Source organism: Typopeltis vanoorti, chromosome 15, assembly GCF_054136105.1.
Source record: "Typopeltis vanoorti isolate ZY-2024b chromosome 15, IOZ_Tvanoo_1.0, whole genome shotgun sequence".
Taxonomy (NCBI): domain Eukaryota; kingdom Metazoa; phylum Arthropoda; class Arachnida; order Uropygi; family Thelyphonidae; genus Typopeltis; species Typopeltis vanoorti.
The window spans coordinates 109,687,648-109,703,418 of NC_143563.1; the positions used below are offsets into that span (position 1 = coordinate 109,687,648).

Sequence of the window (15,771 nt, forward strand, 5' to 3'; positions counted from 1 at the left end):
GATATCACTCTCCCCATACACAATCTGCTGATACCTATCAGGCAGCCATTCTCCAATCCAGTGCACTAATATGCTATCCAATCCCGTACTTTGTCATGTGGCAATCTATCGAAAGCCTTTGTAAAATCTAAGTATGCTACTGTATGTGCACCCCCCTTGCCCAACATATTCATCAACTTGTTATAATAAGTAAGCAGATTGCTAAAACACGATCTTCCTTTAGCAAACCCATGCTCTCCACCCAGTTCTGAATCCTTGTCCTCACTAGCTTCTCCAACACCTTGACCACAACTTCAGACAAGGATTGGCCTTTAATTCAAAGCCTTAGTCTGATAATTCTCTTTATGAAGCGGAACAGTTTTGCCATCTTTCCACTCCTTTGGGACCTGGGCTAATCTAAGACTCATAAAAATGTACGTTAAAGCTGATGTTAACTCTGTGGAACATTTCCTCAAGACATGCAGCAATATACCATCTAGTCCCATGGCCTTGTTGACATCAAGTTTACTCAATTCCTCACTTGCTGACCCACCATCAGTGGTTTCTACCCCATTCACACTGCTCTCAAGTTCTGCATTATGTTACAGTCAGAAGTATTGGAATACTTTAATGAACTGCTCATTAAACACCTACGATATCCTCCTCAGTGTTTTTTTATCATTCTCCCATTATAACTTTATACCTCCATATTTCGAGCATTTGATGGTTGAATATCATCTACTCCAGCTGCCTTCCCATATTTCAGATTTTTGATGACTTTTTCTATTTCAAGTATTGAAATGTATTCCCAATTGCATTCCTGTTTAGTGTTTTCAGAATGATTACTCGGTATCTGGAATATCTTGATTTTCACGTCACCCTTATCTTTGCTTTTTCAGTAGATGCCAGATCATTTTACAACCTTAATATTTTTATACTCTTACCAAAGTCTTTCAATGGATTATTCAGCTAGATTTACTCATTGCTTTGTGACTTACTTCCCAGAACGTTTGATATGCTTCCTTCTTTTCCTTGACTAGATCTTTAACTTCCTGAGTTCATGGAGTTCAGATTTTTTTCAGCATTACAGACAACCCCACTGACTCCCCCAAGTTTTGTTTTTAAACTCTCATTTGTTCCTGAATAATATTTGTGTATTTAAGTCTAAATTTCATCTCTGAAAGCTTCAATTTGATTATTTTTAAAACTTTCTGACATATTTTCCTTTTCAGTATGATATTTAGTTTTATCCTGCTCAAAACTCAATGCTGATCACTTCCTATTTCATATCCTCTGTATTCTCTGGTGTCCTGAACCAACATTACGATATCACTATCAACAATAACATGGCCAATGAGACTTCTTATTTCTTGTCTTCTCTCCATCAGAATTTGTGCACGTTGTTAATAATGACTAGTCCATGTCTTAAACAGAAATACAGCAGGTACTTACCATTTTGATCCAAAGTTTCTCAAAATATTTCTGTATGTCTGGTAATCATTTCATGCTCTGTCATTTAGATCTAACAAGGACTAGTTTTTTTTCCTGTCAGCTGCCTTCTCTAATGTTGCAAAAAATTCCTCTACTTCTTTCTTGTGGTAGAGCACAGGAACAAATAAGTCTCATCCATTTCACCTTTCTGATATTTGCCCACATTACTATACTTGCTTTAGCTTGCTATTCAAGGAGATTATTCTTGTATTAAATACTGTAGTCATTCCTTCTCCCAGATCATTATTGCCTAAATATAACATCTTGTTGCTTAGAAGAATGTCAACTATTTTTGTCTTGTTTGCTTTGTTAACATATTGTCGATCTGGTACTTGATGCATTTCTTTTGTTTGTTCTGTTTCTTTCCTGCTGATGTGTTTTATGTTGATGGTGCCAATCTTGAACTCTGTCGATGTTTAATTGGACTTAGTTTCAGTTGCTAACTTTTCACTGTTCATCCTGGTTTCTTGACGAAAGCAAAGGAGTATTGTTTAATCAGACACTGTTCCATTTGTAGTGCACCACGAGAAGATGAGGATTGTTGCTCAGTATGCCACAATCCTGTTGGTTCACTGTCTTCCATAAAAGGCCACTTGGGTGTCAGTCAAATTTTATCTCAAAGATGAGCTTAATTTTCTTATGTTTTGAGTGATTTCTCATCATTATCATCAAATTAATGATATGTACCCTCGAAGGATCTGCAAAGATACTGTGGTACTATTACAGTATTCTGGAGGATATTGTGATAGTACTACACGATTCACTTTACATTATTGCTAACTTCTTGTTGGTAATTTTCTTCTAAATTAATTGATTGGCTGAACTCTAATATTGTCAGATTTTATAACTTGGTCTTCTAAGGCAATGCTTCCCAAACTTATGGATGTAAAGGGTTCCCTTTGGAAAAATTAAAATATTTCATGCCCCCCCCCCATCGGGAAAAAAATCATAATACAGACATATATTATTATAATATTTATTGTATTTATATTCAATACAATTTATATTCAAGATTTTGCATTTGTAAGCTTTTTTGTACTTCTTATCAATACCTCTGAAATGAAACTTATATGAATCAGCATATATTTACTAATATTCATTAAGTACTGAAATACGCAGGAAGCAAAATTTGTGAACCAACACCAATGTGTGATTTTTTTTCATTAAAATATAAACAATAAATAAATAAAAATTGAATACATTTCTTTTAAGATTAAAAAAAGAACTACTTAGTCTTAAAACATTTTAACTTTGTTTTCATTACCCTCTCAACAAAACTTGCAGTCCCCAAGGGGGGCATCGCCCCACAGTTTGGGAAGTGCTGTTCTAAGGCACTTCTAAGTTCATTACTGTATATAAGATTTCAGCCTTCCTATGAATTTTTTCCTGCCATGTTTGATCTCTCATCTGCTTTACTATCTGTTCCACCCCCATTTTCTCTAAGTGACCATATCCAATAGGTTAGCTTTGCTTGCATGTTCTTAGATGTTAATCTCGTTTTCCTTTCGAATTTCTTTATTTTTCATATGATTTTGCCATTGATTCTGTTTAATCACTTTCTTTATTTTTCACAGAACTTCCATCTCTAAACTTTGCAACCCCCACACTTTCAACCTATCCTCATAGGGTGCATTTGGTCAGTCTTCTTTGAATCTGCTCTACCACCTTCTTAACTCCAAGAAACCCAGGTGATCAAAGCTGTACATAGTAGTTGAGATGTGGCCAAATGTTTAATGAGGGATAATAACCTTCTTCCCTGTCTACTTGTCAAGGTGTTTTTCAGCATCCAAGTAATCCTCTGAGCTGTTTTGCCAACTTCTGCAGTATGTCCCCTGAACTTAAAATTTTTATCCACCATCGCCCCTCAGATCCCTAACCTCGTCAATTTCCTGTAATCCAGTACCATCAGTATTGTACAAAGTATGTAATCTTTTCATCCCAAAGTACATTACCTTACATTTTGTAACATTGACAACCATTATCCTTTCCCCATGCTGCCAATTTATTTTAATCATCTTGTAGGATATCTATATCATTTTTATCAACTATAGCCCTTCCCAGTTTGGCATCATCAGCAAATAACTGCATATCCTCCTTCAAATCTTCTGTATCATTAATCTACAAATTAAATAGTAGTGGCCCTAGTACAGATCCCCAAGCCACTCCACTGTTACCTTCATTCACCTTGATTCCACTCCTCCATACAGCATCCTCTGTCTTGCCAGCCTGGTTGGCTGAGGTGTATCTGCTCTATTAACCAATGGGCAGCAGATCATCTTTAGATTAGAGATGAATTTCATTGCCAGGTGTGAGACCACTGTCTATCTTATTGGAGGCCTGAAGTAGCTCAAAAAAGTTTCATATTTGGTCTCTAGAGCAGAGTTTCCAAACTATGTAAAAATAAATTAAAAATACAATATCTATATATATATATATATATAAATAATTGATGAAATTAAAAAAAAAAAAAAAAAAAAAAAAAAAAAAAAAACCTTGGCCCACCCATGGTACAAAATGTACTATTTCGTTTTCAAATAACTTTTCATGGGTGGGAGCAGCATAAAAAAAAAGTCACCCATCCATGCCATCAGCCTCAGATCCATTCCCATTTGCTTCAGCTGATGCAGTAGTTTTCCAGTGGTATTCTGTCAAATGCCTTTGCAAAGTCCAGCAGTATCATGGTGTAGCCATTTCCTTTATCCAGTTCTGCTGTCACTTTTATTATAAATGTGAATATGTGGTTTTTAAAGTAGCTTGTGAAAGAACTTAAAAAAATTTCTATACATAAAAAAAAAAACACTTATGTATCCACTTCAACATTTGCAGTCTCTACACTTTTATTAACGTTTGATTGACAGCCATTATCATTTGTCCACAATTCCTTCCTATTTAAATTATTTCATAAGTGCTGTTTATCATTGGAATCCCTGATTGCCCTATTTGACATCACCAGCAAATAACTGAATTTCCTGACAGGATTCTTTCAAATATTGCTTATCCATGTCAGTAGTTTAGATTCCGTTCCCATATCCTCCAGTTTATTCAACAGCCTTTCGTGTAGTATGCTAAATGCCTTAGCAGAGTCCAACAGTCCTTTATTTAACTGAGCTATAAAATTATTGTAAAATATGAGCAAATTGCTCAGGCACGAAATCTCTGTAGTAAACCCATGTTGTCCGTTGTAAAGTATAGCTTGTCTGTCAGTCCATATTTGTGAGTTCCTTACCAACATCTCTAAAATCAATTTTTGTACCACCCTTATACAACTGCTATTATACTTTCCTTCCATTCCTATGTGATCTTTCCTGAGCTGAGACTCAATTTATACAAGTAAGTCTACAGCATATCCAGTTCAGCTGAACATTACTTTAATACTTGTGCTGATCACTGCTGAATTCTTATCCTGGTTTTTTCAACACCTCTAGAAACTCCTTATGTACCTCTATCTCTTCATCCAATGTTGTGGTAGTACTGTGTGCCATGTTACATACAGAGTTGATACTCTTTTTTCAAAGTGAACACTCCTGACACACAAAGGTACCTACCATTTGTATTCAAGAAAGTTTTTTGTCTACATTCTTACATTTACTTGCAGCACAATAGTAAAACTCTTGGGTTGCCTTTAGCCTGCACTGTTAATTTCTTTTCATACTCTCTCCTCATCATTATTATCATGATATTCCTTCTCTATCATCTTATATCTCCTGTGTAATAAGGTTGCACATCCATTTCACCTCCATCCTATTTGTTCACCAAGCTCTCGGAATACATACAGATAAAGCCTCATTTAAGCAGCTTTCAAAGTCTACCATGCATTCTGTTCAAGAGTGTCATGATTTCCAGCTCTGTAGTATAGCATGCAGCCTTTCCTAATTTAAACATCCATATACTTTGTTACTTCTGAAATCAGAATGGCATGATCACTGTCACTAGCAGATGGCAAAACATTTACATCCTTAAATGAAACTCCTTCTGATGTGATGATCAAATCTAACATTCTTTGAACTAGTTTTTTCATGCCACTTGAGAATTTATTGAGCAACAGCTCAATAAATACTTCATGAAGCTATCTAATCAATGTTTGGATAATTTGTCATTGCAAATTATGGGTAATGGCACATTGCAAAAGTAACTAAAACAGCTCACCAAATCACTTGGCTTCTGAAAAATACTTTAACATGCAGAGACGAACAAGTTGTTGTTCCTCTGTATCGAGCCTTGATAAGATCCCATCTGGACTTCTGTGCCCAGCTATGGGCACCAGGGTTTCTTCGTGATGGGGAGGAAGTGGAGAGGGTCCAGAGACGAGTGGCCAAGATGATAGCAGGTCTGTGGAATGAACCTTATGAGAATAGGTTGAAGATTTGTGGGTTGCAGAAATTGGACGATAGGCGAAGGAGGGGTGATATGATTGAGACATTCAAATTACTGAAGGGTTTTTATAAGATTGATCCAGAAGATATTTTTGAAAATATGACTGGTGGTGGGAGGACTAGGGGCCATGCATGGAAGCTGGGCAAGAGCGTGGTTGACAAGGGTGTTAGAGCTAGGTTCTTTACTTGGAGAGTGGTAAATGAGTGGAATAAGCTTCCAGAGTCTGTTGTGGGTGCTACGACCGTGAATGAGTTCAAGGCAAGGTATGATAGATACTGTGTGAATGTTGAATAGTTGTTCTTGACATGATGTTAGGGCCTCCCTCGATGAGTCTGTCGACTCCTTGGAGTTTCCCGGAACAATAATAATAATAATAATAATAATAATAATATACCCACCCATCGGGGTAATTTGGCAATACATTTCATTGTTCCCACCAACTGAACTGCCAGGTCTGTAGCAACATGCTACTGTATTTCAACCTGTTAGCCCTCCCACTTCACACCAGATAGCCTCAAACTCACAGCTACATGGAACATTATTACAATTATTACTTACGTGAATTCCTACCCTAACATTACTCAAAACATATAATATTAGTAGTACCCCATCTCTTCTGTCCTTCCTAAAAATACTTTACACTTGATTCCAGTTACATCTGGCTGAGCCATTTTTACTGATGTTGACAATCTTAGGCCGCAATGTATTTACTAAGATTAGAACCTCATTCCTTTGTTTCTAGTGCTCCTGGCATTTGTGAATAGACATAAGTTACCTCTTAATTTTTTGTATATTACAACTGCTGTCTATTTGGCTCATTTGGGCAACTTTCTTCCCCCACCCCCACAAAGTCTGAACCCAAAACATATAAGTTCACCCTTTCACCAGACTCATGACCATGCACATTTGACACTCATATCATCATTGAACTTTGTCTCCATTTCTCCTATGATGCTTTAGTTTCCAATACTTTCAATCAAGTCTCACCCTAATCCTGCTGTCTCCTGATGTCAAATCCATTCAGATGCAGGGCATCCCTTTTACACAGATCTTTTCTACCAACTAAATAACATATAAGTTCACCCTTTCACCAGACTCATGACCATGCACATTTGACACTCATATCATCATTGAACTTTGTCTCCATTTCTCCTATGATGCTTTAGTTTCCAATACTTTCAATCAAGTCTCACCCTAATCCTGCTGTCTCCTGATGTCAAATCCATTCAGATGCAGGGCATCCCTTTTACACAGATCTTTTCTACCAACTAAATAACATATAAGTTCACCCTTTCACCAGACTCATGACCATGCACATTTGACACTCATATCATCATTGAACTTTGTCTCCATTTCTCCTATGATGCTTTAGTTTCCAATACTTTCAATCAAGTCTCACCCTAATCCTGCTGTCTCCTGATGTCAAATCCATTCAGATGCAGGGCATCCCTTTTACACAGATCTTTTCTACCAACTCCACACTTTCAACTTACTCCACACATCCAGAAACTTTGCACCCATTTCTTCTACGCAACCTGCACATCGAATCATTTACTAACATATCTCTCCTTATTCATTTTTTTTTTTTTATCCTGTACACAAGTAGTAAAATAGGGCGTGATCCTTCCTATAATGCAAAAGCATTGAGATACTGAAACATTTGAAAAATTGAAATGAAATTGCTGCAAAATAAAACTCAAACTGTGTTTTCTGACACTTGGGTAAAGGATTAAAATGAGAAGAATTTTTTTGCCAAGTATAATATAAAAAATAACAGGCTTGATTTATGGGAACTGTAAACTGAATCATACATTCAGTATGAATGTATTAAGAGTTCCATTTTTAGATTTCATTAGTATTGATGTCATTTCTCATTTACTTTTCATTCCAGTAAGTGCCAGGTTTAAAATATTATATTAAAATCCCTTCACTATTTATATGATTCAAATGCACACAATTTTTTTCCTTACCCCCTTAGCTAATTTAGCCCATGTGATGAGTAGGCATGTATGATGCTTTAAGCATTTCATTTGTACCCAGCAGTTTACAGTTTTGTATTCAAATGCAGTCAACTTAAAAATAATAGACTTTGGGCAGGAGATTATTGTTCACTGTTAGTGAATGTAATTGTTAAACTCAATATTATAAGCAAACATAAGTATTTAGATCTACAATGTGTCAAGATAGTAGTTAGTGGCTTTCTCTCTCTCTCTCTCTCGCACATATTTCTGTCACATGACTTTGTGGCAGAAATGTTTGTATAGTAGAGATTCCAGCAGTGCAGAATAAACACTGTTGTAAAACAATCTACTCTTGCTATAACAAATTCTGTTATCATGACCCCCCCCCCCCCCCAAACTGCTGAAAAGCTAAAAATCAGTCCCTCTGCTTTTCCAAAGAATGCCAGTGTTTTTGCCATAGATGGTATTTGAAATATAAAAAGTATATAATAGACGATTTGCTCTGTTCTTGATTATTAAGTATAATTTGAATTCTTATAATCTTTTAATATTTTTGACTTTTTAAATCATTTATCAATTTGAAATTCTTACTTTTGTAGGTACTTGAAACATTAGGAACTGAAACATTTCGTCCAAGTTCTGCAGCACAGTGTGTGGCATATATTGCAGTAGCTGAATTACCTCATGGTCAGTGGCCAGATTTAATACAGATCCTAACTCACAATATTACTAATGCTACAAGTACAGAAATGATGAAAGAGGCTACTTTAGAAGCTATTGGCTACATTTGTCAGGACATTGTATGTTTTATTATTGGTTATAAATTATATTATACTTCTTATCTGAGTATGTAATAATTTAACTAATTTTAAATTTTTTATAAAAATATAATTTTTAAAATCTAATTCTAATGAGAATTTTGAAATTGGTAAACATGCAATATTAGACCAGTGAGAGATCTGATATTACATAAAGTGCATTTTATTTTTTATACAGGGTGTTTCACTTGTAGGAAGCCCTGAGTTATCGTTTACAGACATAATATACAAGATAGGCAAACGTAATTGTGGTGGTACCACAATTACGTACCACATGAGAGATGTCTAACATATCACATCACAGCATATGCTGGAAGTGGCCACCTCCTTCCTGCAGGCACCTGGCAACCCACATCTCCATTTTTGCGAATGTCTGAATTAGCTGAGTGTGATTGATGTTGTCAATTGCAATGGTGATGTTCGCTTTCAATTGTTGGAGTGTGCTTGGTTTATTGGCATAGGCCTTTCCCTTCAACATGCCCACAAGAAGTCTGGGGGGTCCTGAGATCTTGAGACTGGTGTCAATGTTCCTTTGGAGATTATGTGATCTTTGAAGAAACTGGTTACAACTGACCTTTTTAGACCTCTTGGACATGTGACAGCTGGAAGTAGCCATGTTGTAACTCAGTGTCATCCAAATGATTAACAAATGTGTTGATAATTTTGCAGTTTCAAAGAATATGGACTCTATGACGCGTGTGTGCAACATGGTGCACCATACTCCAATCCGGAGGTCATGTAGCAGGTGTTCATGAATTGCATGTGGATTTGCTTTGGCCTACAAATACATATTCTGCGAATTGATGTACCCAGACAGGTGGAACCACGCTTCATCTGAGAAAATGTTATGTCCAGGATGTCATAATTTTCAGCCACGAAGTTCTGAAACCAGTTGCACCATGACACCCTTTTTGCGAAATCAGGCCCCCTACAGTTCCTGCACTAGACACTCAATACAGATGAATGTTCCCTTTTTTTGCTGCTCTGTGGCGAGTTGAAGACAAAAGCCAATTTTTTGAACAGTTGCCGTAAGGAGTTGCTTCATGAGTTAAGCAACCTGTTACCTCGGTCACTGCGGGACTGCTGCCCCCATGGATATTCGCCAATATGCCTGTTGTCTCCAGTTTTTTCACCATCTTCTGTATCATAATGATGATGCTGCAACATTAAACCGTTTTCTGAAATTTGAGCTTGTAACTTTGAATGAACCCGTAGTCCAACATGATTTGACAAAGAACACTTTCTGCTCAATCATGTACATGTTTACTGCACATAGACTGGCTTCAAACCGAGCTTATCAGGGTGTGGAGAACTCGGCATTGGAAGTTGGCAACTGTTCCTATGGCGAACGCAATGCAACTCCATGCAGGCGAGACATGCTGGAACCGTGTTCCATTTAAACATGTCTCTATCCATATCTGTACTTACTCTCGTAGTTACAACCATCTTGTTCATATATTATGTCTGTAATAAACAATAACTCAGGACTTCCTATGAGTGAAAGAACGAACTTGTATATTATGCCATTTGGCCAGTTAGTCTCATGTCTCAATCTATATTAATTAATACCATGGGTGGGTGGAGGGATTAGATAATATGGAAACCCCTATTCTAGAGACAAAACACATTACTTTTTTTTTTTTTTTTTCCCCAAATTTAAAATAAACAGGGTAATCATATACCAGAAAATGAGATTGTTCTACCACTTAAATATATTAGCAAACAATTCCACATTGCTTTGATTAGAGCAGATATGTTAATTAACCAATCAGGCTGGCATCTTCTAGCAAATTTAGTTCAGTACATTGTACTTTTCACCAAAACAGTTTGGGTCATATGTTGCTGCTCATTTCAGTAGTCACTCATTTAAGAAGGGAATAAGAAGTATTAGGTATAGGAGGAGTGGATGTGTATATAGAAGAGGTGTGTTTGCACTAATAAGCAAGGCTCCACTGTTTTCACCAGAGAACAGTGAAAAGTCATCTACTGGATGACTTTTCACTGAACATCGACAGAATTGAAAATCTTTCCAATCAACATAAGAAGTATTAATGGAAAAGAAGTGGAACCAGCAGAAGAATTAGAGAATTAACAGCGTCAGCATAATTGGTTACTGAGACAAAGGCTAAAACGGGCAAGGTTTTACTAAATAACTATATAAATATATGGAAGACTTATAAACAACTTATATAAATATGTTATATCCAGGCAAATAATGATCAATGAAAGAAAAGTATTCATTGCTAAACAAAGATAATCTTCTTTGTTTTTGCAGGCAATTCAAGTAGTGTGTAGGCATATATAGAAATGGAGAATTGGGCAATGAGACAGTTCTGCCTGTGGAAAAAGTGCAGGAATTTAAGTCATTGGAGAAGGTGCAGTATATATAAAGAAAAGGAAAGAATAGTCTTCTTGTTAAAGGTCTAAAGCAGAAAAGGAAATGAATACCTGGCATATAGAAATATTTTGGGAAAATTTTGAGGAAAGGGTGAAGCTAATGATAAAATTAAGTACTTGGTGGATTTATTGTTCAGGACACAGGGGTAATTCATTAGGCTTAAACATACTTTCCATTCAGCCAAAGTGGACAGGTTCTGTAGAACAGAGGCAATTTTAAGAGAAAGGATCTTGGCCACTAGATTACAGCTTTCAAAAATTGATCAAGATACATTCTCCATGCACATTGAATTAGCAATCTTACTACTGGCATAATTGCGAGACATTATAGACAAATTTATATCCTGTGAAACCTTACCTGTTTTCAGTAAAAAGAAATATAATTTAAACAAAAAATTCAGCTGACTTCCATGGGAAAAGAAAAACACGAAAGACATCAAAGACACCTAGACTACTTATAAGTCATAATTGGTCTGTCTTCTAAAGTTTTACCTTGTATGGAAACAAACCTTTTTGTGAGAGGTTTTAATTTTGCTTTATCTCCAGAAAATATCTCTAAAGTGGACATTATAGCATATATTGAGAAGGTATTATGTGGATAAGGCCTATAGAATCTCTTGGATTCTGCAGGCCTTATCCACATTCAAACTTTGGTTATCAAATCAGAAGTAGTTCAGATAACTGTGCCTTCTCCACTGAACTTGACCATCTTCACAAAACCTTCTTAGCTAATGGCTACAAATCCTATCATATCCAAAAAATATTAAATTCCAAACCCACGCTTGCTTCCTCTCTCCAGAACAGACTATACCAAAGACATCAAAGCTATCACTATTTCATATATCCAAGGCACATCTGTAACAAAAAAAAAAAAAAAAAAAATTGCAACCTTTCAACCACTTACAGACCACATCCTTTATCCATTCCACGAAAGACAAGTCACAGTCCCTAGACCAGCCACGTGTGTATCAAGTCCCTTGTAGTTGTAAACCATCTTACTCCATTGCAGAAAATATAAATACAAAAGACTTTTCCTTGAATCTGCTTCTCCCTAAGAAACTACCATAAATTCAACATTTGGTTGTACAAAACTGCCCCAAATTTGGGCTCTCATTCATCCTCTGTACATCAGCCCAGCAGTCAAAGTACTCCCATTTTAGTCCACTGGGAGGGGGGGGGGAGGACTATTTAGGACTCTAGGCCTACTCTCAGTTGACATGCTTCATCTTCATTGCTTAGTATAGTGCCTGCAGTGTGTATGTATCTTATTATATTTTGTTTCCTGACAATGGCAATTTGAAAGATCTAATTTCACTACTACTTTGCTGAAATATTGGAAGTATTAATTAAATTTATTTTAGTTAATATTAGTCTGTTATAATTTCCTTAAAATACAGTTATGGGATACTACTGAGACAATAGATGCAATGTCAACTGCTTCTATATAAAAACAGTCTACTCGTGAAGATACTTCATGTGCAAGCTTTGTTTGCTTACACTTGGGTAAAGGGTTAAACAAGAATTTAATTTCTTGGCAACTTTACCTTTGTAACCCAGTGTAACTTTTATAATAGGAAGAATGTGTGAGCTGAGCTAATATAAAGTTGTATGGTCACTAAAATAGAATAGGAGAGAATTTACCATAACCAGTATTTGATGCCAGAAGAGTGCTGAAATGTAATTTTATCTCTCACAAGAAAGATCTCATTTCACTACCTTTTACTCTTGAAATGGGTGGATTTGATGCAAGTAGAATATCTTTGAAGACCAACATATAAGATCATACTGTACTATTTGCGACAGCAGTGGAACTGTGCTGGTGGATAGGAAATATTGCTGCCAATAGTAATCTGTTTAGTCACCAAGTAACAATAGCAAACAGTAAAAATTTACTCGCTGAAATTTCTTTTACACACGGTGTATTATGTAGCATTTTTATGATTGATACTTGAAAAAAGACAAAATGAAATTATTACACAGGCTCTTCCAGGGATTCATGGATTCATTGAGGGAGGGTTTCTTCCTGATTGTAAAATGTCTAAATATTTCTCTCTTTGATAACATTTACTGAAGATGCACTCGCAACGTCCACTGATAGACACCATTCCACACACCCTTAAATCCTATCCATAGGATTTAAGGGTGTGTGGTTTCTCTCTCTACCAACTTGAATCGCACATAAAACTTATAGGCAGTACTTGAAAAATTTTGCACTGGTTCACCAGTCAGGCAAATATGGTAGTCAGAATTTGCCAGTCTGGGTTGAGTACTGGGGTGCTTAAGGGTCAAAGCTGTATAACTGAGAGGAGACCTCCACATAGCCTTTAAAGGAATGCGGAGAACCGACCAGGGCTTCTGACCTAATGTCCAATCCTCACCTTCTCGTGGTGCACCCTGTTGGGTATCTACTTGGATACTGAACGAACGAGGATGGGCTGGCAATTTGGGATTTAGCCGACCAAATTGTATTGTTATTGGGTAAACCAAAAATAAAAAAAATGATGGTACAACATGACAAAATTTCATGCTGGCTGGGGCGTCACCCGGTTAAACAAGGCCCCCATTGTTTTCACCAGGGAACCAGGGCGAACAGCGAAAAGTCAGCTACTGGAACAAATCTAAAAACAAACCCCAACCCAACATCACCAGAGTTAAAGATCGGTACTATCAACGTAAGAAGCCTGAATGGCAAAGAAATGGAGCTAGCTGAGGAATTAGATAAGTACCAGATCGACATAATAGGGGTGACTAAAACAAAAAAGACAAAACTGGTGAGATCTTTCTGAGCAATAAATACAAAATGTTATATTCAGGCAATTACAATCAAGAAAAAGAAGGAGTAGCCATAGTATTCAACACAAAATACGAGGCTAATCTTCTTGAATGGCAGTAAGTCTCAAGTAGAGTAATGTGGGCAAATATGAGAATGGGGAACTGGACAATGAGACTTATTTGTGCCTATGGTCCCACAGAAGGTTCTACTAAGGTAGAAGTGGAGGAATTTTTTGATGCTTTAGAAAAAGCAACTGACACAATGAAAAATGAAAAGTTGATCCTTGTTGGGGATCTAAATAGCAGAGTAGGAAATGATTGTGAGACATACAAAAATATTTTGGGAAAATTTGGAGAAAAGAGCAAAGCTAATAATAATGGCAAATATCTGTTGGATTTCTGCTCAGGACATGGACTGGTTATTACTAACACCATGTTCCAACATGAAAATGTGCACAAATTCACATGGAGAGAAGAGGCAAGGAATAAGAAAAGTCTCATTGACTATGTTATTGTTGATAGTGATGTTTTCTCCCTGGTGCAGGACACCAGAGTGTACAGAGGATTTGAAATTGGAAGTGATCACTATTTAGTCTTGAGCAGGATAAAATTGAATTTCATATTGAAAAGAATAACATGTAATAAAGTTTTAAAGCGAATAAAAGTTGAGCAGCTCTCAGATGTGAACTGTAGACTAAAATACAGAAAGATTATTGAAGAAAAAATGAAAGAGTTTGAGAAGAGGAACCAAACCTTGGAGATTCAGTGGCAAGCCTTCAAGAAAACACTGATTGATTCAGCCAGAGATGCATGTGGTGAGGTTGTCTGCAAGGATAGAAAAATCAGAACTCCCTGGTGGACACAGGAAGTTAAAGAGGCAGTGAAGGAAAAGAAGAAAGCTTATCAAAAGTTCCTGGCATATAAGTCAGCTTTTACTCTTACAGAATACAGAGACAAATGTAAGAAAGCTAAACAGTGTGTAAAACTAGCTAAACAAAAGTCATGGGAGGACTTTGGCAAGAATATAGAAAATAAATATCAAGAAGGTGGCAAAATATTCTGGAGGTTGTTGAAGAAGCTTAGGAATGGAGGAAAGAGTGCTGAAAACAGGAGAAAAAGATATTCTTGAAGTATGGAGTAATTACTTTGAAAAACTGCTAAATGAAACAAGCAGTGATGACAGCACAGTGGTAAAAAACACTGACCAGGCATGCAGTCAGGAATACATATCCATACTTGAAGTAGAAAAAGCCATCAAAGGTTTGAAATGTGGAAAGGCAGCAGGAGTAGATGATATTCGATCAACAATGCTGAAGTATGGTGGTATAAAAGTCTTACAGTGGCTGCACTGCATAGTTCAGAAAGACTGGACAGAGGGACGAATTCCCGATGATTGGAGTAGAGCTCTCATAGTACCCATATATAAAAAGGGAAATAAAACTGAATGTGAGAATTACAGAAGTATTTCCCTACTGAGTGTTCCTGGCAAGATCTATGACATGAGAAACGGTTGAGAAGAATTGTGGAAAAAAAGCTGGGTGAAGAACAAGCTGGATTCAGGCCAAATAGAGGCTGTCAGGATCAGATCTTCACTTTACGACAGATAATTGAGAAAGCGTGGGAATATAAGAAAGATCTGTATTTAAATTTTGTCAATTTGGAAAAGGCATACGACAAGGTGCCAAGAGAGAAGCTATTCAATACGCTGCAGTTATATGGTGTCAATGGGGCATTATATCAGTGAGTTGTAAGTCAGTATTTAGAATTGAAGAAAGTACAGGAAGATGGTTTAATGTTAAATCTGGTGTGAGACAAGGATGTACATTATCCTCTGTTATTCATTATCTATATGGATCACATTATGAAAGAAAGTGGTATTAAATATAATATCAAAATTGGAGATGTTAATGTCAGCTCTTTGCTTTATGCTGATGATGTTGTACTTCTAAATAAATCCGCTACAAGTCTGCAAGATTCTC

At 36.5% G+C, this 15,771-nt stretch overlaps 1 protein-coding gene across 2 annotated transcripts in view; it reads left to right on the forward strand.

The window, feature by feature from the left end:
* Fs(2)Ket (Importin subunit beta Fs(2)Ket) overlaps window positions 1-15,771 on the forward strand; it is a 302,779-nt gene that overhangs the window by 66,425 nt on the left and 220,583 nt on the right. For both annotated transcript variants that reach the window (XM_090405664.1, XM_090405665.1), the window contains exon 4: window positions 8,405-8,605. In XM_090405664.1, the coding sequence (XP_090261790.1) occupies window positions 8,405-8,605 (201 nt within the window). The remainder of the gene's footprint in view (window positions 1-8,404; window positions 8,606-15,771) is intronic.